At 36.5% G+C, this 24780-nt stretch overlaps 1 protein-coding gene across 2 annotated transcripts in view; it reads right to left on the minus strand.

The window, feature by feature from the left end:
• Window positions 1–530: 530 nt before the first annotated feature.
• Window positions 531–24780, minus strand: part of LOC139130139 (uncharacterized) — a 35102-nt gene continuing 10852 nt past the window's right edge. The window contains exons 3-9 of one of the 2 annotated variants that reach the window (XM_070695862.1): window positions 19817–19929; window positions 18626–18829; window positions 14639–15914; window positions 13573–13668; window positions 12804–13190; window positions 11489–12036; window positions 531–2529 (exon numbers count right to left, since the gene is read on the minus strand). In XM_070695862.1, the coding sequence (XP_070551963.1) occupies window positions 11933–12036; window positions 12804–13190; window positions 13573–13668; window positions 14639–15914; window positions 18626–18772 (2010 nt within the window). In that variant the 5' untranslated portion in view covers window positions 18773–18829; window positions 19817–19929 and the 3' untranslated portion in view covers window positions 531–2529; window positions 11489–11932. The remainder of the gene's footprint in view (window positions 2530–11488; window positions 12037–12803; window positions 13191–13572; window positions 13669–14638; window positions 15915–18625; window positions 18830–19816; window positions 19930–24780) is intronic. The other variant, XM_070695863.1, reaches the window with a different exon arrangement.

Genomic DNA, 24780 nt, shown 5'->3' on the forward strand with positions numbered 1-24780 from the left:
TCCGATTTTATTTTCATTGCTTTTTTTGTTTGCTTTCTGCCTCAAAACAAAAGGCAAAAATAATATTTCATATTACAGTGATGATATATGGAGAGTTAATAAGGGTATCAACTCTGGTGTTTTGTAAAAGGAAGGTGCTTTGATTTTTAAATCATGCAAGTCAATTAAAAGTGGTAGGCCCATAAAAACCGAGGGACTTTCCGCAAACAAACTTTGTATAGTACTCTTTCACAATCATCAGGGGTCGCCGTGCAAATTTGACAGGTAGCTAAAGTTCAAACACTTTCCCATTTCATGTACCGGTATTGGAAAGTCAAAAAATATAAACTCAAGTAAAACAACAAAATAAATATTTTACAATACAGTTTTACCAAAAATTACTGTTTGTACTGAAGCGGCTGGTACAAAATTATATCTATGTGTGTATTAACCTTTGTTTTCATATGTCGACCTGTAACTCTTTATCAAGGCTTACTAATTTAATCAAGGGTTGAAGGAAAAATGTAAATAAATCACCACAATTTAAATTTCAATCTGGCATTCCACAATTTCAGTTTAATGCCTTACATTATTTAAACAGGTTTTCAGTAAGTCAGAGGTAGCACCATATAGATGTAGGTGTCATACCTGATACATGCGTGAGTTGCCATCTTAGAATTAGAAAGGTACAAGATATTTGTATTACTAACACTCTACCACCACAAGATATGAACGAACAGATTAAACCATTGATGTGCAAATCAAATCTGCCAAGTCTTCAAGTTTGCAATACCCTTTCTGTTCATTTGACCAATCAAATGTAAGAGACAAAGTTAGCCAGTCACTCAACTGCTCTGTAGGAAAGCCATGGCTATGCATCCTGTACTGTACTTCTGGTCAATTCATCATAAGACTCATCTTCCTTCTGCTGTTAAAATGAATGATTCATATTTCGCCACCTCATTTGCATATTCAGTAATACTGGCCTAGAGTGAAACGATTGTCTGGTCATTGACATGAGTACAGTACATCCACTGCAGGCGTGACATTTCAATCATAGAGTAATTTGAAATATTTTGCCTCACTAGAACAGCCCACCAGACGAGTTGGTTTGTAGTCTGTTATCAGATTTACCTTGTTTCCTGACTCAGTTGTATACATAAAAACTCCATATTGCTACACTTTACTCATGAATATTTATTACGTATGAAAAAATTGCTACATATTAATTAATTCACTACAGTAAGGTAATTCAGTGGCTGGATAATTGTGTTTCAATTGTAACAAGTGTCACAGAACAGATGTTCAGGTGCCAGTAAGATACCTATTACCTAATACTGAAACAATTCCTTTAGCATTTTCATTTTCATCATTTATAGCAGCGTTTACACGTTGATATCCTTGGTAAGCCCATATGCGCAATTTTCAATAATTCAAATCGTAAAGGTTACGTACCCACAGTGTGGAAATCTGCAAATGTTTGTCCCATTCCGAAGGTCAACCCACCACGCATTTTGTCCAAAGATCTACGGTCAAAATTACAAAGGTTTTGTGATCATCAAAAGAAACGGTCTGTCCAAGATGAAATTGAAATTTTGATCCAAAAATAGCGATCAAATATACAAATTATATTTGAAAAATACACATTTACAGCCTGCCAGTTGCAGTGAGTTGTGTAAAATTCGTCAGAAAATTTGTAGATTTTCACTACAAATATCCCTGCACAGTTGACATGATGTTGTATCATGTCTGCTTATATGTACAGTAGTTTAATACAGAATCCCTGTGTAACAACTAATCTGTATGGATTATCCTTACACAGTGCAATGTAACGGGGTTTCTCTAACTGACCTTGACCTTTATAGCTGAGAAATTCACCATCACAACTGAAGTGAACCACTCTATTCCCCCAGTAATCACAAACATATATGCCATCTTGTTGGTGATCAAAACACAAACCCCTAGCTCCCACTAAGTGTCCCTTGCCAATGTCTCTTACACTTTGCATCTGGTGATTCAAAACATGAACACACATGCTGCCGTTATCTGATACAAAAATCCATTTCTTATTCACAATCACATCCCTGGGTTTACTGACTTGTCCTTTTTCAGTTCTTGCAATGTGTTCACCAGATTTATTATATTTTCTCACATATCCACTGTAGTCACCGATGAATATAAAACCATCAGGACTCAAGCACATACCGGTTGGTTGAATTTCTTCTTTGCGTCCAAAACAGTATAAAATCTTGCTTTGTCCAGAACTCACCACAACTTGGTTATTATCATAATCACTCATAAAGTATTGGTCATTGTCTTCATCCACTGTGACATTCCATGGATCAAATGGATTTGGGAATGCATGGAATTTTTGTAAGATGAGATCGCAGCAGAGTTTTATTGGATCAATAACCTGAACTCTATGATTCCCCCAATCACATATAACCCATTGACCGTTGTTCTTGATGTATATTCCCTCGGCTGCACTAAATTGTCCCGGCATTGATCCTTTCCCAAACACTTCCAGGACACTTTCCTTGACCAGATAGCCTAGCAGGAAAACAAAATCAGAAATAAAGGTCAAAGGTCAATTTGCAAACTACCGGCTCAGTCACAATCAGGGTGCTCTAGAGTGTTTCACTTTTGTAAAAATTTCATCTTGTGGACATATCTAAATTTACTAAATTCACAAAGCTTAAGGTTTGGTATATATTTGCTTGAAAAGTTGTGAACCAAACTTTCTCAGTATTTCCATGGCAACCAGTTCTTTATTGTGTTGACACACCGTCACGGACACTACAAAATATTATGAGTTGATATAGAAATAACATAGTAGACTATACAACATTTGTACAAATATTCATTTAAAAGTTTAACCAGAAAATATATACATCTGTTGTAGAAAATAAGGTGAATGTATCAGAATTTTACCCAGCTTTGCATGATTTCCTGCAAAATGATTTGTTACGAAAAAAAAAGAATTTTTTATTTTTTTCTCCCCATGAGCTTATGATTCCTCTAGTTTACAGATTTGCCCTTTAGTACATTAAAATTATTTTGTACTGCAGTTGTTGAAGTCTTTAGAAACATTAATAGTAATTGCAGAAAAATTTTGCTCATTTTTTGTTAGTTTTCTAGTCATTTTTTGTAGCATGTTAAAAGCGTCATGGACACTACACATTCAGGAATATGTGTGTGAAACAAACTATTGTTTATTATAACCAGTAAACCTGTAAAAACAGTAAAATTATGACAAGAATTGATTACAAACAAATCAAAAACATATTATTAAGGAAGCTTGACATAAAGAATATTTGTAGTACTTTTTTTCAATAACCAGAAAGTTTTATCAGAAATACAACACTGAATGCAAAAATTCTTGAGATGACTGGTATGTAGACAATGACAACTGGTAGGTAGAAAATGCTATACAATGCAAAACTGTCCTAGTAACACAATAAAGTGAACAATAAATGATTTACCGAACGTTTGGTTTCGAACATAATATTGTGATCTGTATTTCAGTAGCGTCACGGACACTGCACATTTGAATACTTAAAGGGGCAACTTCTTTATCAGTTTTAACAGACAATATTAAACACAAATTCTCTATATCAGAAGTCTAATAAAAGTCATGAAGAGTATAATATGGAGTATTTTAAGCATTTGGTCAGCATCTATTTTGTATAAGGGGGAAAGAGGTTGCAAATCTGACTATTTATGGTATTTATTTATTTATGGTATTTATTTATTTATTTAGCAGTAGTGTAGGCTCCATTATGGATCTTTGTCGATAGTGATGTATATAAGGGGAGGATTTATGTCCCGTAATGTTATTTTTCTGTTTTATCCCCTTGTTTGCATTATAAGGTTGTATTATTTATGCTTGATAAAGTTTCAGTCGTGTGTTGTTTGTTTATGGAAAGCTATGGCGAGACATACTCGGATCTAGCATGTGGTGTCTTTTGAATGCTGTGATCCTGCAATCAATGTTTCAAAACCCAAGTGTGTGGTTTCTCCTCAGTCGCAAAGTCCTGTCTTTCCTAAGTTTTTGTGTCAGATGTTTTGATTTTTAATTTTATATGATTTTTCTTGTCGTCGTTTTCATGTGTTATTGGCTTAAAAAATATAGCCAATATTTCCATATTTTTATCTTGTGTTGAGATTTTTTTGTGAATTTTGTTTTCGACAAGTGTGTCTTTTATGTTTTTGCTTCTTGTGTAGGCTGTTGTTGGGGGTTCAGGGAAAAGGGTTTTAATGTTTCGTCCTTTTCAAGTTCCTCCCAATATTTTGCAAGACTTTCTTTCAAGTCTTTTGTTTTAATGTATGGCCTATATGTTGTTGTGAAGATTAGATTATTTGTTGTTTCCTTCTTTATTTTTCTTGTATTTTTTGAGTTCAATTCCTGTGTTTGATTTCTGTTGTAAATCTAGTTATTTCTTTTTCCGTGTATTCTATGTTAATTAATTTGCTTGTAAAGAAATCAACTATCTCCTTGAAATCGTTTGGGTCTTTGGATGTACAGAAGTATCTGAGAATTTCACCTTCAGGTAGTCCTTTAAAATTTGATTTGGGTAACATGATTTTCTGTGCAGGTATTGGAATGTTCCAATTAGTTTTCTGTGGGTTTTAATATCCAAAATATTTTCTTGGTTGTGCCTTGGGCCCTTCAAAATTTTGACGTTGAGAAATGTTATTTTTTCTAGTGATTTCTTAACTGTAAATTTAAATGTTGGGTGCATTTTGTTTATTCTATGGCCGAACTCTGCCAGTTGGTTTTGTGTTCCAGTAAAAATTATGAAAATGTAATTTCTGAATCTTTTCCAAAAGTCAATCACATTTTGGGTATTCGGAGATGATTTCCATTTCCAGTTTATGAAATGCAATCATGGCAATCCCCAGCAATGCATTTCAGCCCATTAAACAGCCACATATTTGGCGGTAGAATTCATTGTTGAATAGCCCAAAGACTTGAAAGAAAGTCTTGCAAAATACTAGCAGGAACTTGAAAAGGACGAAACATTAAACAAGAATATAAAGACACACTTTTCAAAACAAAGTTCACAAAAAGAGACAAAACGTTATCAATAATCTCAACACAAGATAAAAATGTAGAAATAATGATGTTATTTGAAGGCAATAACACATGAAAACATTAACATCAACAAGTACAACAAAAACAATTTGGCAAAAATTGCCCCAAAAATACAAAATTATAGATTTCATCAGAAATTCAATATATATTACTTAGTTCATCTATAGAAACATGTATGCCAAATTTCAAAACTATCAGACCAGTACTTTTTGAGAAATACATTTTTTGACCAAAAATCTCAAAAATTGCCTTAAAAGTGCAAATTTGCATATTTCTGCACAATTTGAACAAATCTGAAATAGATCATCCCTAGGGACATAGAAATATCAAAGCTATCTAACTGGTAGTTTGAAGAAGATTTTTAAAGATTTTTTTACCAAAAAATGACAAAAATTGCCTTAAAAATACAAATATGCAAATTTCACCACAATTTGAACACATCTGTCTGAAGTCACCCTAAGTAAACTGCATATCAAATTTCAAAGCAATCAGACAAGCGGTTTCAGAGAAGAAGATTTTTTTACCAAAAACACCAAAAAATGCCCCAAAAATACAAATATGCAAATTTAACTACGATTTGACCAAACTTTAGTGAGGTCACCCCAAGTGAGCTGAATAGACAATTTCAAAGCAATTGGACTTGCGGTTTTAGAGGAGAAGGCAATTGTTGATGGACGACGACGGACGACAACGACGACGACGGACGACGACGGACGACGACGGAAAATCAACCTATTTGATAAGCTCCGCGTTGCTGACAGCGGAGCTAAAAACCGTGGAGGAGTAAATATTCTCACTGTTTGTTTGTTTTTTTCTTTCTGAAAACAAAGTTACAACTATGCATTGGATCTAAATTAAGTTGATGCTCTTGAGCCTTATCAAAGCAGTGATTAACTGCGGCCTTTTAGATCTACATCACTATGTTTTACCTTTATTGACTTTTGGGTACGAGCGTTTCGTCTTTATTCATAATTTACATCACATGCACTATCTATGGCCTGAAAATTCGACAGGGGTCGTTGTACCTTAAAATGTCCTTTTGTGAACACTGCATAATTTTCAACAGATTTATGGAGCTGATATTAGGTGACCAATATAAATCGGCAATTTTAATGCCGGTCCTCGCAAACCGTTTAAAGGGCCTATGACACTATTTCCAAAGTTGTTATTTTTTCCCGTCAAAAACCCAGCTGGGGGACCTGTCTATGGATTGCATATTGTGTCAGTTCGGAAAAAATGTGCGCGAATGGCGAAATTTGACTCCTTTTTTGCTCACGTGTTTACACACGTGAGCATATGTCGTAGCGATCTCTGTCTGTCTGTCTGTCTGTCTGTCTGTCTGTGTGTCTGTCTGTGTCTGTCTGTCTGTCTGTCGGTCTGTTGGTCCGATATCTCAAAGACGGCTTATCAGATCAAAATCAAATCTGGTACATAGATTCAGTTAGCAAATGGCAAGAACTGATCAGTTTTTGGTGGTTCTGGCTTGCATACTTTTTGCTCATTTGCATAATTAATTATTTTAGAAAAAACGGATATTCATTAAAAACGACTACACACAATTTGATGAGATTTGCTACAGATGTTGATCACACCAAGATATATCAGTAGTGGGAACCATTACGGGTGACATGAAAGAGCGTTGCTAATTTGCATATTTAATTAACTTTCCTAATTAGGAATATATGTCTGATTTGACTCGATCAAAATTGACCAAACTTGGTATGTATATTAAAGATACTATGATTTAACATTATTGGAAGTCATTAAGCGTTTTAACTGCAGCCAATTCCTAATTTACATATTTAATGAACTTTGCTAATTAGAGATATATATTTAAATTGACTTGACCAAAGTTGATGAAACTTGCTACATGTATTGAAGCTTCTATGATATAACAGTTTTGAAAGTCATTAAACATTTTTACTTCAGCCAATTCCCAATTCGCATATTTAATAAACTTTCCAAATTAGGGATATATATCTGAATTAACTTGATTGTAGTAGTCGAAACTTGCTATATACATCAAATATACTGTGATATAATATTATTGAAAATCAAAAAAACATTTTTACTTCAGCCAATTTCTAATTTGCATATTAAATGAATTTTCATAATTAGGGATATTTATCTGAATTGACTTGAACAAAATTGATGAAACTTACTATGTACATTAAAGACACTATAATACAATATTATTGAAAGTCATTAAGCATTTTCTCTTCAGCCAATTCCTAATTTGCATATTAAATGAACTTTCCTAATTAGAGATATATATCTGAATCAACTTGACCAAAGTTGACAAAACTTGCTACATATATTGCAGATACCATGATACAACATTGTTGAAAATCATTAAGCATTTTTACTTAAGCCAATTCCTAGTTTACATATTTAATGACCTTTGCTTATTAGGGATATATACTGGATTTACTTGATCAAAGTTTGCAAAACATGCTATGTACATTGATGATTATACCAGGTTAAAACAATATCAAAAGTCATTTCACATTTTCATGTCAGCTAATTTATAATTTGCATGTCTAATGAGCTTTCACAGCTCGGCATATATGGCTTGAAGGACTTGGCCAACGGTAATTACACTTGCTATATAAAGTGGTGATACAATGACAGCAGTAAAAGAACTTTGATATTTTTATTTCAGCTAATTACATATTTGTGTACTTCATGACCTAATCGGCGGTGATTATTGTTCATTACGTTGATCATAATATTTTCAATGAAGTTGCAAACATGTGGTAAAGGTCAAAATTTACACATAACTGCAATATATAATGAAACTCGTGAGCATTTTCAGTTCATATCTGGTTCATGCCTGGTGATCAGGGGACCACTTTGCACCCGAGCCAGGCAGCGGTATTTGCATATTGACCAACAGGTAAAATTGACGTCATTTGTTCCACGCTATTGACATGAAAGAGTACTTAGCGGTCCTTGAATAAATTAGACCACAAACAAATGTCAGCTATAACGGTGCTCACAGGTGCCAAGTAAACACTGACAAGGAAGCCACACCAGTCAGTGGTCCAGCTGCAGGGACTTGTCAAGTTGCTTCCAGCGAGGACAGTGTTGACCAGAATTCAGAAAGCGATTTCGAGGGGAATTGGCTTGAAAGCGCAAAGGCAACCCCTGGCATCGACCTTTGACAGAACTATCATGTCCTTGGAGCACGATGGTGCAATCGACCCATCTTCCCGTGCATTTTCAGAGCAAACGAATCCTGCAAAAAGTGGTGTGTTAGGCCTATTTTGTACATGTTTTGAATGAAGAAAAACAAAGAAAGCTTGTTGCAGCATTTTCGGTCGCTATTTTGAATCGCCGTCTTCACTATTGTGTAGATACAGGAAGCTTCCTGCCGCACAAATGTTTCCCCATAAATGAGGATGTGACATCGAGTGTCATCCTTCTTGTAATGTTTAATTTCCACATTTAGCACGAAAGCATAGTATAACAATCAGATAGCCTGACAAGTCATTTTTATTTACTCGATCGGCGCGGCGGTCGGCCGTACGCGACATGTGACCATTGGTGATCTCGTGAAAAGACCATGTCACTAAAAGCAACTAAAACATTTAGGCACTAAACTTACAATGTTCTCTCTTGCGCTGCGTGCTGAGTGTACGTTCTGAGCAAAGGAAGCCCTTGCCTCACACCCTTACGGACATGAGATTTGCGAAGGTGTGAAAGACTGTTTGCCGGTATTAAGATAAGTCGTCGGCTGAACTTCGAAAAGCCGAAAAAAGTGGAACGAGTTTGGCTAGGGGTACACGCCCACTCGCAACTTTACTTGCCTTTTATCCGGACAAAGGGGGCGATACACAATGCAAGGCAGTGACGTAAGCCAACTTCAAGATCCAAAGAGTTATTTTACGTTTAGTTGTATGGGCATGTCATAGGCCCTTTAATTCATCAGAAGTCTGCAGTTTGTTATTGCTTAACCTTTAAAGTCTGATACGCGGGCCGAAAGGTGGCCATGACCTTCTGCTAGGTTACATCCTTGTGTATAAATATACGGAAGTGTGTAACGTTTGGTTCACTTGTACCTGTAATCAATACCTGTTGGTACTTTATGGAAGCTCTATAATATTGGCAAGTCTGTACATGTATTTGGAGCAAAATCAATATGATTAAAACAATAGAAACAACAAATGTTCTTCAATTTTATAAGCGAAATATAACAAAACAATATTCGTTGCTTGTGGCTTTTTATGTCATATGGTAGCTAATTAAAACGAATTAAAGGGCCATTATTTGTAACTTTTGACCATTTTTACCTCGGAAAAATTCCATGTTGGAGGCTCATATTTGTTGCAAAATGTTGTTTTACAAAGAAACAAACATGATTAGTGATGTTATAGCCACATAAACTGCTAATTTTTGTTCAAACGTGCTGCCCTACCGAGCTCGTTTGTTGACGTCTGGCATGCTCAGCGTGCTGGGGAGAACGCAGATATGGTGACGCCGCGATCACGCGAGATGTACAATTTCACGTTTATTGCGGGATCAAAACAACATCGCGTCGTGGATTGCCAGACATCTGGCTACGCAACGTGCTCGGACAATGGACTACGACGTAAGTACCAGGCATAAGTAATGAATATTTATTTTGAAATTGCTGTAAATGGCTCGCGCAGGTGCAGAAGAATGCCTACGTTGCAATCCGCGTGTCAACAGAGTTTGTATTTCTGTCCGGACAAGAATTGAAATTTTCGTTGTAAAATCACATGTTATTTAGTTGTAGGGCACGTAATGTTTCCGAATAATATGCGATTCTCTGTTATTTGACAGCCTATTCAACATGAGCCAGTGATCATTTCAATCAAAACTAACGGAAAAATCGCCAAGAAGATACAGCTAATGGAACTTTAAGGTAACAATTACTTGTCTGTATATATGTAGGTAAGATTACAGAAACTACACATGGGATTCCTTTGGACCTTGTCAGGTATGCTGCCACGGAAGTACCTAGCGGACAATACCATTATTTTTAGGGTGCCTGACGGGTGTGAAGGGCTAAATGTAGCCGATAGCACAGAGTAATATCATAGACAGAGTGGCAACACTTGCATGCCTTTTGTTCCATGGTCGTCTCTGTAGACTATTGGCTTTTCATATTAAAATGAGCTTAAAAGGTGTTAAACTTTTTGGAGGCTTGGTTTGTGTTGATAATTACACGAGATTATGCGAAACATACGACGAGATGGCATCGTACTGCCAGTCGCGTAGCAACATAGTTACTTTGTGAGCTCTCAGGCCAGAAACACTGCCTCACGCCAATCAAAACATAACACGCCAGCAGTTTCATAAACATGTCCTTTCTTGGCGCACGTGTAAAAGACGGTATGACTGACCGTAAACCATTGAGTAAAACCAGACAGTATCGATAAAAGACTTTCAAATTTTGTTCAAACACACTCATATATATTCATAAAAATATGAGAGGAATTTTTAAAAACGGTAAAACCCACTTTCCTGAAGCTCAAAACACTCCCCTTTTCGCCAGCACATCATTCCGATCAGCACCACACGACAACAACAACACAAGCTTTGTCGAACATACTTTCGCTGAACAATTGGTGAAAATCCGAAAATTACCGAAGGGTGCATGGTCGGCACTCTTCGGAAACGAGAGCCAAGAGCTTCGTGAGGCGAGGCAAACATGGATTGCTTACGTAACCGCTTCACGCCTTAAACAATAGCTGTTGCCACTCTGTCTGATATTACTCTGTGCCGATAGACAGCACGGTTGCCCAAGTTCAACTATGCACTAGTTCAATATGACTGTGGTTTTACGACTTATCCGGACAAAGTAAAGTCATATATTCTGTCTTCTCAAAGCTATTCACTAAGTTCTAAAAACATCCGTTTAAATAAATGCGTTGGCCTAAGTTGAACTACTTACTGTGGTGTGGTAAGCTCCATGATTCAACTAAAGGTCAAGTACATTAATAAGTGCTGCTGTAGAATAGCATTGTGAAGAAAGGTGCCAAAATGTATAGGCAAAAAGGGGTTTTGCTCGACTAAAAAGGTTGTTGTAGAATGTGTGAAGTAGGATGCCAAATCGCAAACGACATCACAGGACAGTAAAATTTGCATGGAGTGAATATGCTTTTCACATCTTCAGAAATAAATATGACAAATTTTTCATTGGGTGGTGACTGGTCTCTTGGCCTTCAGCGATAGTGGTATTCTTGCAGTCAATGGAAAGAAAAAAGCTGCCCTATAGAGATATGACTACTGCCGCGAGAAGCACGACTACTTATCCCCCCCTTCCATTAGCATGCATATTCAGCCCCTCACAGCTGTCGGCCACCCCCAAAAATAATGGTACTTCTATGGCAGCATACTTGACAAGGTCCTTCCTTTTAGCCTGATGCAGAATCGTATAACACTCACCTTTATTAACCCGTTCCATGTCACTCTGCGCCTTATCAAACTCGTCCTTGCTTGCTTCAAACTTTTCTTTCACAGGTGTAGCCTGCTTTGTGATGTCTTCCCTCTGCATCATTAGTTTTTGACCAGCTTCATGCAGTACTGCTTTGCTTTGGGCAAAATGTCTACCGGCACAAAGTTTCAGCTGGACGAACTCGGTGACTTTGTCATCATCCTCTTTGTGGAAAGAGCTGGTTTCAGCGTTCAGAGTCATTCTGAGTTCATCCCGTGTTGTTTGAAACTGCCTGAACTTTGCTCCATTGACGTGGACATCAGCTGTGACCTTCAATTGCTTTGTAACAAACGATGATCTGTGGCCCTGTAACTCCTCCACACTGAAGTCATCTCTACTAAGTAATTCAGAGATGGTTTGGTTGTCCCGTATCTGCATCTGTGACAGGAGTAGATTTAGACTGTCCACTGTATGGTGCCGGGTAATATCCTCACGCGGTGCAGCCTTAGTTCAGTTATTGCAGCAACACTACGTCGACGAGATGGAGTTGGCACTGAACCTGATAAGACGAATGCAATCACAGTTTGTGAAATCCTTGACAGTATAATCCAGGCTGCCATTAATATTGTAAAGATATTACCCACCGTTTTATCTTTCAAACTCTTATTTCTGATAATTCCCAATGCGGAATACAGGGAGTCTTTACATCAATGATTGGTTTTGTCTTGTGATTTTTCACAGCGGACTTAATTTAGAGAGGTAGCTATAGTCATGAGTTTATTCATAATATATTCATCAAGGTAAGAAGAGCACTAGTATGTGATCATTGCAGTTGAACACTTTCTCTCAAGAGACTTTTGTGAACACATGCCGGGGAATACTTTAACAGAGTTTTCATTTTATAAGCATTCACAAAAAAGGCAGAACGTTTTCATCTGTAAGGCTTACACAAAGTCTTTAGACTTTAAAATGTGTTTTATTTTTCCCATTTTATGCCGACGAGTTAAATGCTCTCCCGTCGATGTTTTTTGTTTAAAAAATGTCATCTTACACTTGTTACTTGTACCACGGCTAGTCAAATTTTTGTGTTGTTGCATGTTTGATAAGTGAAAGCAATCTGCATTTGAATGCAACGGATAATTATAATTGTGTTTCCAAAGAACAACAAATGTATCTCACCATTTGCCATTTCTATTTACTACCAACTATTGACAATATGGGAATTTAGCCAGACGAAATTCCTGCAAGTGTTATCGTTTACACTAGACTGCCTTCATTTGCCTTCATTGTCAATTTAAATAGAGTACTTTATAAGTGTACCATTACCTGTCAAGAGTGGTATTTCCCTCTTACAGAGTAAATACTCCTGTACTGGAATGTAGATATCAAGGGTTAGGTAGTGAGCTTGAATCTTGCTGAGTAGTGTTGGTGTGATGATTGTAGAATGGATGGTTTTGTCCAGTCGTCCACTGACATACTCACTCCACAGGGCTTCCAGTGCTTCTAATGATCCGCATTTCATCACATAACGGAGACTCCCCTTGTCAACTTTCGTCACTTCCAAATCGTCGTGTACATCACTAAGAACTCTGCCCGTCCCCTCGGTTGTCGGTCTATTTCCTTCTCTTTGATAAAATCCATTTTCTACGTTTAACATAGATGCACCATTCACTGCATGTCCTTGCGAAGTTCCAACTTGTACTCCAATGGTACCTGAATAAAGAACATACAAGTCAGCATTACTAGGCAATTGTTGAGTTTTAAATCCTACTGTTGACAATTGATTTTAAGCCCGGACTATAATTTGTTTATTGAAAAATAAATTTGTGTTTTGTATGATATGAATTTTCTTTCCGGGACACACTCTTTATGTTACAACATATTTTGGGACAGAAGAAGAAAAACGTACTTGTTTCTTTAAAAATTGAAAATATTATTAAAAGTTACAGCCATTGTTAATTTTAACTACTGAAGGCCTGGAAATAACTGTTTGATTTATTTTGGCAATCAAAAAGTCTCATTTTTCATGGCTGGAAGGTAGTTGATATAAATAAGTTTTCGGAGGTTAAAATTAGTGAACAAATGCGATACTTACAAATTTCTCGATCGGAACTTGGTGCAGATTGAGAGATAGAAAGGCTGCCTGCTGAAGTTGATGGTTGACTGTTGCCATGTTCTGATTCGTTTGATTCTAGGGATGAAAGAAGTCAACGAATCTTTGAGTTTCATACAGAAAACATGACATGTACCGCTACATCCTTCCGTAACTACTTTTTCACGTAAAATTACGCGATACACAACATCTTAGTACCATGCAGGACATTTAGCACAAGCCGGTATGATTGTAATTCAGGAGACAAATTACCCAAATTCAGTGTATATCCGCCAGCAGCGAGTGTTATTGTTACCATATGATATCAACAAAGTGTGTATCTGCGATATTTAAAGGTTTGTTTCACCGTAGAGTGAGCATCCAAACAGGAAATTCAAAGCGCAATGATGTAAAGCTCGCAAACTCGGTTATGGCATTAGACTCAGAAAAGGATCAGAAGGAAAAAAGTAACTATAACGCAGATATGGCGGAGCAAACTTATCTACAAAACAGGTCTATGACCAAATTTTAAAATTTTTTTTTTCTGCTTTTTGTCATCTTCATGTATGTTGAATCATTTTGTTTAAGGTAGTTAGCGCCTCGAAATTGAAAGACTTAAACTTTTGCTCAAACTTTCCCCAATGCAAACTTTCAACCATTCTATTTCGGAATCAAGAATAAGAATCGAGGATTTATTTTTACTAGAAATACAAGTTGCCCTATATTTCACCATATTTGAAATTCACAACGGCCGCCTATGTGTTATCTTTATCGGGAAATCAAAATTCCTGAATATCACAGAATTAGAGCCGATCCATTTTTATTTACCTCGTAAGCTTCAAAATAAATCCCCACAAGTGGTGGGCCAAAAGAATGTTATGGAAGTTTGAGAATCCAACTACCTGTGCCTGAGGCCCGTTCTACCATAAATTTCCTTCGTTTCGGCACGGACCTTCTATGCTTGTTGAGGATGGAAGTTCATCATCAGTATCTTCCTATTATTATATCATAATAATTAGTACATTAATATTTTACCACAACCTGCGTGCGAAGATATAACAAAGCGTACCTGTACTTAGAGGGTTGGGGATGTGCCATTCAGATGTCGCTCGTTGAAGATGTTCATGTATCTCCTTTTCGAAAACAGAGTTTACATCTTTCATTTGTTCAATCACTGTCGTCTTCAGCATCTCTCTCATCTTGGATGCTTGATTCAAATACATTGGATAATCTTGAACGATTCGTATCATCTGATCCTTTAGCGCATCCGGACTACCCCGCATTTCAACAACCACATGTGGCCGGTAATCAACAAAATATTTACTGATGAAGATGTCTCCTTCAGATGCAGAAGGGACCAACATTGGTTTTCCTATGGCTATCATTGTAACGATAAATGTCAGTGAATCGTTCGACCGTGGGGGAACAACAACTAGATGTGAATGACGCACGTCCTTGATGAACGAGTCATTTTGGAATCCTTTTGGGATTACGGTGAGTTTTGAGTGTGGTTTTAAACGTGCGCCAATTTCTTTGTCGTCATGTTTATTCATACAGATGATTTCCCATTTCGGTGGGTCACCCAGTTTTTTGAACTGATCATAACTTTCGGCCATAATATTGAAGGCTCTCGGAAGAACAGAAGAATGATTCAACTCTGATACCGCGAAATGTTCAAAGGGGGTCATAATACGAAAATGGCTACTATCGGGAAGTTTTCTCGGCAATGGGATATCAAAATAACATTCTCCTGGTAGTGGCAAAAGCTGCAGATGTTTGACTGGCGGGTCTTCATCATATCTATAATCAAAATGATCGAAGACTTTTGGTCCCAAGGACAGAACAGCAAATGCACGGTAACTTTGTTCATCGAGCAATTTACATTTATGTTCAAACACTTCTTTGCCATAGGGAAACATCTCATGACATAACTCCTCTGGATTCCATACATTGACATGGATATACTCAGAGTCTGGAACTACATTGTCTTTAATGTCAAGTGCTACAGCGGAGGATGTTATTCCAAAGCCGAAGACAAACATCAATCCTTTGATTTTCTTTAAGTGAGGAAAGAATGTGTCATAAGCCTGTAACCAAATGTAACTAGGTTTTTCCTTTTCAAAGAGAGGTTTCCTTGCAGGTGACACCAAAGTGACTCCTAATCGCTCAGCCTCACGCACTGCGTTGGCGTCTTCTTCCAAAATTGTACAGTGAATGTTAAGTCCACAAGATTTCAACTGATCTATTAGTTGGTATAACGATGCTGCAATACCACCGTGGATGGATGACCCCCATCTCTCGCACAAAATCAATGCCGCGGGGCAGTTCACACTAACATCCGACCTCTGAAAATGGAAATATATAGTTAAGTCAAAGAAAGTGTCATGGTCGGCTAATATACGTTCTCTGGCAAATATTCAATTACGCACAAACGTGCACAGAGATATGTAAACAGACTATAAACCATATTGCCGAAGCTTGATTGCTCGATATGGTCACTTATTAATAAAGATGTTCACGTAATTACCCGCGAACCCCTTTTGACTGTTGTCCAATACTATTTTCCATGAAAGAAGTTCCCTATTGTATTCAATATCAACTTTGATTACAGAGTTACACATTCCACACACACACACACACACACACACAACACACACATATATATATATATATGTATAGTTAATTGCACGAGTAGGTGTGCTGTTACAGTTGTAATCACCACACTTATGGTCAGGAACTTGTAAACATCACGAGGCCGAAGGCCGAGTGATGTTTACAAGTTCCTGACCATAAGTGTGGTGATTACAACTGTAACAGCTCACCTACGAGGTGCGATTAACGACTTATACCACGAAAAACAGGCCAATCTTCTCTAAAATTTGAAAATTACTGTCAATAAATCGTCTACTTTTGATTTGAATACCCACAATGGAATGGAGTGATCCATTGTACGTCGAAAGGTTCACAGAGGTCATTATGCACCTGGCATGCGAGTTTTGGAGAATGACCTATCCCAGACAAGTAGGACAAGGGCTCTGGTCAACTGCAAATCTGCATTTGAATAAGGGCTACAGAGTGGTATAATGCACCTGTGTAGAAGGAAACTATTAGTCTGATTGGTTAAATAAAATGGCTTGCCTTACTCTATCTTGTTGGCTATTGGCTAGTGAGAAGGAATTCAATCTGTAGATGCATGTGATTGCCTCGTGGATGCATCAGGCTTTGAATACCATTTTCGTGTTTTCGACTGGTCAAGATGGATCTTGACTTGTCTGATCTGATGACCCAAGAGACTTCCTAGAGTTCCATGGACGGCCATGTAAAAACAACCAAAGTGGATTTTACACGGGCAAACTGCCCTATTAGAGCAGCCGCTACTATGGAGCGCATAAAATCCACGATGTGTACTTCAACTTATAAAAAAGTACTTGGCGATGATAACACCGGACGGGATTGTACTATCGATGACCCTTGCCAAGGGATAATCAAGTTCTCCTGCCAGAAAATATACGTCTTTACACAACGCGAATGTGCAAGATGACTTGGCTAGACTGCCAGCACACTGGATATTCTGGCAAGGTAATTAATTCTTTTACTAAAATATTTATACACAAAACGAATTCTGTAAAGTTATAAAATTAAATTCATTGACCAAAACAATTTGTTGTGTGTGCGGCAGTATCACAAAATTTCTTTCGACTATTCCACAAACGTTACAAAAAGGCTGTACTTATTTCCATGCTATTTGTGACATATGTTTTGTGTTTGATAATTGTAGGTGAATGCGGCAACATCTCTGTACCATCAGGGATTCGATGAGCAGCTTATCAAAGAACAAACAGGTCACAGATCAGATGACGGTTTACGCGCCTCAAATGCATGTCTACTGTACAACAAAAGCATGTGTCGAATATATTACTACCACCTCCATCTAGTGTTAAATCAGAGGAATCTGTAAGTAAACCAGTTTCTCAAGTTACGACAAAACAATGTAACAAAACAGACAAGATTGGTCCAACCCAAGAAGACACCGAATCTAAAGATGGACAGTCTTCATCAACAAATCATGTTGTTTACATTGAGCATGGTCCAAAGAAAGTTAAAATTGAATTATAAAATGTGATGCTATAACATATCAGTTGAACAAATTGTCTTCATTTTGTTATTGAATGTGTGTGAATGCTTTAGACATCTCGGCTTGACCTATTGTTCTCTTGCAAATTAGTAATCAGTCATACTTTTTTTCATATTTAAATAAGTAATCACTACACTTTTATTGATATGATAATGATTTTCTTTCATTAAAGTGTGGTGATTACTTATTTACATATGAATAAAAGTATGACTGATTACTTATTTTGCATAAGAACAATAGGTGTCAGTCGTGTTTTCAGGGATAAATGGATGGCAAGAACAATAGGTCACATGACCTGGAGTGGTATAAATATATATATATATATAATATATATATATATATATATATATATATATATATATATATATATATATATATATACATAATATATTTATATATATATATAAAATATTATATATGTAGATATGAAAATATGGAACTTTGTAATTAAAATTAAAACATCTATATATATAAATATATATATATATATATATATATATATAAGTTACACATATATCAAGTTACACATTCCATATATATATATATATTATCGATATATATATATGTATATATATATATATATATATATATATATATATATAATATAATATATATATATATATATATATATATATATATATGATACCAAATCAAATGTTAACATACCGACACAATCGTTAAATGTTTTATGTACCACAAAGAACAAAAATCACAAATGTCAAAGTTTTCTTTTTAATGTAGTGCTGGATGGTTTTCATGAACTTCTTTGATTGATTACTGAGGACAAAGTCAATTATTTTCTAAGCAAGAAGATACACAAGCTAACTTTATCCTCAGACCTCCGATCATAATAACTAGACTTCTGATGTACCGTTTTATTCTTTTCTGTTTTACTGCATTAAAATTATCGATATCACGTACCGGAATTTTCTTCTCTTTTACTTCAAAGTCCTTATTCTTTTTATCATCATCATCATCGTCGTCATCAGTATCACCATCTCCTTTATCATGTTTTCTCTTCAAACCATCTCTACCTTCTCTACTTCTACTAGCGACGATTCCTGCCATTGTTTACACTCATATGTTTAGACATTCTGCATGATAAATACGTGTATGTGCCACCTTCTGTAAAGAAATCGTGTGAGTTAATAGATATGAGGGACGATTTTTGCTAGAGAGACTTTTCAATTAACCCTTGCAGAATAAACACAAAACGGCGATCATTGTACTATGTCGCTTCTAGCCAACTTGCAAAATTAATGTGACGACCTAAACATAAATATTCTGACAAACGATACAATCATTTGGGGAAGTGAAGTCTTTCGGGGAAAAAGTAATAAACACATTTAGCAAGATTGGAACTAATTTGGGCTTATTGGATGGTGAAGTAATGTCGATTTAATCTACAAATGTTATCTAATCTGCTTTTCTATTTATATTACACACTTGTGTTTATGAGTAATTTGCGATATTGCATTATTCAGCTATATGGCATCTAACACTTGAGAAATTTGCAAATTAGTTCCAATCTCGTTTTTTTAGCTCATCGACATTGTACACTGGTATAACCTATATCATTGCCTTTTGACGCTTTTTGTTGTGGTGACGATGATGGTGGAAGCGATGAAGATTTGTACGTCGGTAAAGCTAGGATATTGAAATTATTTTCTAGAGACTTGGAAATCTTTCACAGATCTGACATATAACGCCGTATGATATTATGAAGACTCGTTTTCTGTGAGAACGACAGTAAAAATATCTTATGTCTCATGATGCTACGAACGGTTAAAATGATAACGACATATTCACACAATACAAATTCTTTGCGACATTAATGGTTTATATATCTTAGTGACCATCACTTCAGCGAATGGATGGTCCAAATATTCTCTCCTTGATTTAAAAATCACCTGATATGTATTCTCATGACCAAATATTCCCTCCTTGATTTAAAACTCACCTGATATGTTTTCTCTAACCAAATGTTCCCTCCTTGATTTAAAACTCACCTGATATGTATTCTCTCTCATGACCAAATATTCCCTCCTTGATTTAAAACTCACCTGATATGTATTCTCTGACCAAATATTCCCTCTTTGATTTAAAACTCACCTGATATGTATTCTCTGACCGCGAAGATTACATCTTCAGAATTTCAAGCCTTGTTTCCAACTGCGAAAAGGTGATTAAAGTTTGTATTCCCGCCTCTCTGGGGTTATATCATCCTGTGAAGTAAATTTGAAATACATTTTTGTACTCTCGAATGTCGTTTAGATGCACAATTCTGTCAAATGTAAATATACGTCATGACTAATTTACTCAGCTCATTTTAACTTTAACATGCTAGTATTACACGGGTAAGTTTCACCAGAGAAAACCAAGAACCTCCTTTAAATTTGGTCACTGGGATTGGTGATGGAACAAATTCATTGCTAATAGTCAAGCAATGCATTAAGAAAATCGTTTTGCATTTCCGGGGTTTCAATTATTTTGCATGGGATGATATTATATATGTTATAATGTGAAATCATAAGGATAACTAATGTTGAATGCAGAGATAATCACAAATGTTACGGATCTAATATTTATATTTCATCTTTATATACTTCATTTTGAAAGAATGACTACCCATAGGGAATTGCACAGAAGTCCCCAGGGGTAGGAGTTTGGGTACGGGTGCCCTGGTCTCAGGACAAGGTTCTTCTTGCTATGGTTTAATTTATTGTAATACGTTTGATTATGATATATTGCCAATAAAGTTTTATACCACCAACCTTTCTTTGCAGCTTTGGTGTCTTTGTCCTATGTTAGCACAGGTTTTGTAATGATTTCTTTTTTCATATTTGTACTTTGACAATCTTAAGCGAAGATTTGTCACTGTGTTGCGTCTATTATCTGACCAGTTTTATTGCCTAATTCGCCAAGCAAGCAACGTAGTAATTTAGTCTATTATCTGAATAGTTTGAGTGCCTAATTCGCTAAAGTAAGCAAGGGTAAATTACTAATCTGTGGACGCTGTCACCAGATTACCACTGGATTAACTTTGACAAGTCAACAACGAATGCACCAGCAAGGTTGCTAGTGGCAATCGTGCGCTCGTTGTTGACTCTGTAGCCCATACCGTTTCCCCATTCAGCATTTCAAAAAAGGAAAGTCTAAACATGGTGACAGAAAAACAGGCTAAATCGTTCTTATTACATACGTTCTATTTAAAAGACTTGTGTTGACTTCTTGCAAATGCTTGAACACACTATTGGTGTAAACAAATTATGTAAACATACGTATTGTTTTGTCAGTCCTAGAAAATATCATCTATCTCAGATGTGCTATTATGATCTCCGTAGAATGGTCTAAACGGGATGAATGTCCAGAATGTTGGCCGGAATCTCCATCAAAATAATGGCAATAAAGCTAGGTAGCCATCCGAAAATGGAAAAAGGTGAATAGTCGACAAATAGGTATTTTGTTTACCTAGGGGCACTTGTATCTCGAAAGAGACAAAGCAACAAAAGCATATCGTCAGTGTTGTGGTGGTAGCGCCATGCCATTCATGACTTGCGTTTCCCTTAAATGAACCCCGCAAGCTTTCTTCTTATTAGTGTTTGGTGTCATATATATATATATATATATATATATATATATATATATATATATATATTATATATATATATATATATAATATATATATATATATATATATATATATATATATATATATATATATATATATATATATATATATATATATATATATATATATATATATATATATATGTCATATATGTCATTAGCTGCAGCCACCCATTTGAAGCATTTTCATTGTAACTCTAAGCGCCACTGAGCATTGTTTAACTTTGGATTTTAGGCGCTATACAAATTTTCTAGATAGATAGATAGATAGATATATAGTGTCAATAGGACGTTAGCAGTTGATCCCCAGTGGAGAGTGGAGTGGAATAATACAGAAAACTTGATTGATACACACTACCACACCCAGTTGTTTGGTCCGAACGTATTTTAATGAACTTGTAACACAACGTTTCGCTCCAGAACTAAACTTCTTCAGGTATACTGTATAACGGAAAATACAAAGATCGTGCTTATAAATAAATGCTGTACATTAAACAAACTTTGCTTTACAAAACTTTAAACTGTCAGTAGGATTGTTTGACAAAGTCGATCGATTGAAAATGATATGTGATTTTGTGATAAAAGTAGTCACCTTGCAGTCCGATATGCATATCCCGAGTTGCGAATATGCAGGTGAATTGCTATTTATACCTCCGGAAAATTGACTGAGAGGGCGCTGTGGGAACTTATGTGAATATCGGGCGGATGTTTAACCCAACAGGTGAAAGAGTATTGAGTTTCTGGATCCATAGTGATTCGATTTGTTTACGTAGCTTATCATCTGACTGATATATTTGCACTATCGCGAAAATTGTAATGTCGTTGATGTCATGCTGATCAGAGTTGAAATGAGTGGCTACAGGGGTGTCTTTATTATGGCGAGTAGTCGAGAGTTGATTGTTGAAACGTAGTCTTAGTGAAGTCTTAGTTTCACCCACATATTGTTTTGAGCAACGTTTGCACGTGATGAGATAAATAATGTTCTTACTTTGACAGCTCATATTGTTTCTGATTTCATGGATGGTATTATTGGCGGTGCTAGTGAAGTGGGTGATATTCGATGAAAATTTGCAAACATTGCATGCCCTTTTTGAGCCGCATTTAAAGAATCCAGGTTTGTGTGTAATGGACGTACTAATGTCGGAGTGAACCAGAAGATCGCGGAGATTTCTGTTACGACGGTATGATATTATAGGTGTATCTGGTATCGCTTGTTGGGGTTGTTTATTATGGTATTGCAGTAAGGTTGTTCTGGGAATCGCCTTAGCACGTTGTATTTGGTTTACCACAAGATTTCGTGGGTAGCCTCGTTCCAAGAGAGAAAATTGTAGTTCAGAAAGGTGTATGTCTCTCCATTGAGTTTCTGAACAAATGCGACAAATTCGAATGGCCAGGCTATATGGTAAACCCAGTTTAACATGTCTTAGGTGTGAGGAATTAAAATGAAAATACTGATGGGTGTCTGTAGGTTTTTCGTATAAATCGGTCATAATTTTGCCGTGATCATCCACATGAACTTTGACATCTAGAAATCATGCTTGTCTTTGATTCCTCCATCATGGTGAATTTGAAAGTGAGATGATATGAATTGATATACTTAAAGAAGGCAGTAATGGCTTGCGTGCCTGCTACGAAAATACTATAAATGTCATCGATAAATCGATGCCATAGAAGCGGTGTTGAGGGTGCATCCTGTAGAATTTTTTCTTCCAGATCACCCATATAGATAATTGCATTATCTAGGTGCCATCTTTTGGCCCATGGCTGTGCCGTGAATTTGTAAGAAGTGTTGATTGTTGAAGACAAGGTTATTGCTGTATAGGACTAATTTTGAGAAACGTATGGTAGTATTTGTGGGTGGGGTCTTGTCGGATCTGTAATCTAAGGCCTTACGACAGGCTTGTATGCCTTCCTCTATGGGAATACTTGGTAAAGAGAAACCACGTCAAATGTTATCATGGAGCTTCCTGGAGGAATGTGTTCTAGATTATGGATGATCTGTAAAAAGTGGGTCGTGTATTTGATATATGATGGCAATTTCGCTGATAGTGGTTGGAGATGATGATCTATGTATTCAGAAATACCTTGCGTTGGATGGTTAATAGTGGAAATAATTTGTCTAAATCGGATGCCCTCCTTGTGTATTGTGGGCAACATGTAAAATGTGCCTGGTTTGGGGTCGTTGCAAATGAGATAATCCCGGGTTGACTTGAAATATTACCCTGTTGGAATTTATCATTTATGGCTGCTTTGATAGAAATATTGCTTTTGTTAGTGGGATCTGATTTGAGTCTTTTATAATGTTTTGTATTGTTCAGAATCTTATCAGCGTCTAGGATGTAGTCTGACCTGTTCATTATTACCATAGCTGACCCTTTGTCTGCTGGTTTGAAGATCCAGTCCCTCTTCTTCCTGAGTGTTTCTAATGCACCTCTCTCTGATTTGGTGAGATCATGGAGGTAGGAAGAGTCCTTCATAGTTCTGAATTTTGAATGATCTTCTGTATCTTCTTTGGTCAAAGTGATGAATGCCTCTAGAAATGAATCACGGTTCGGAGGTGGTGTGAAGAGATTCTTTTTGCGGAATGGTTCATTGACATATTTTGTCGTGTCCTCTGTTTCATCGTCGAAGAAATATTCCGCCAAGCGTAGACGACGGTGGAAAGTGTTCATATCGATGGCTAGTTGAACTTTGTTAGCTTTCGTCGGGGTGGGGCAGAAAGACAAGCCCTTATCCAGGAGGTTTATTTGGTGTTCCGTGAGTTTGATTTGAGTTACATTGATGACCGTAGTTGATTTCTTGTCTGGTGAGTGGCTTCGCAACTACGATGGTGTCGTAGAAGAGTTCTGCTTGTTCATGTTTGATGGCAGGGTTGTCAGTTTTTGCAGATAGGTGTGCGTATTCTTTTGATATCAAACTTGGTTTTGATTCCATCCCTGTGTAACTTTCGTTGTTTTCGAGCATATTCTTTTATGAGAAGATTAAATAATGTTTTTGACGCATTATGTAAAACCTTGTTCCATTTTTCTGTGAAAGATAATGACTTGCCGACGACATTTGGACTAAGTTTGAGTTTCAATCCCTTGGGAACATTATTGTTGATTTTGTAGATTCGAAGGCTGCTTGCATGTATTTGGCAATTTAGTAGTTTCTCACTCGATCTCTTTATATTGTTAACCAGTTTGTACATGGTTACGATACGTCAGGATGGAAAGATCAAACAGCGGGTTACCACTAGTATCTCCGAAGGATTATTAAGGATCGCCGGGAAAAACAGTATATTCAGAAATACATTGTGTTGGATGGTAAATAGTTGAAATAATTGCAAATTGTCATCGGATATCACCCATTTCACTAGCACAGCCTGTTATACCATCCATGAAATCAGAAACAATATGAGTTGTCAAAGTAAGAACATCATTTATCTCATCACGTGCAAACGTTGC

Source organism: Ptychodera flava, chromosome 3 (assembly GCF_041260155.1).
Source record: "Ptychodera flava strain L36383 chromosome 3, AS_Pfla_20210202, whole genome shotgun sequence".
In the NCBI taxonomy this organism is placed as follows: domain Eukaryota; kingdom Metazoa; phylum Hemichordata; class Enteropneusta; family Ptychoderidae; genus Ptychodera; species Ptychodera flava.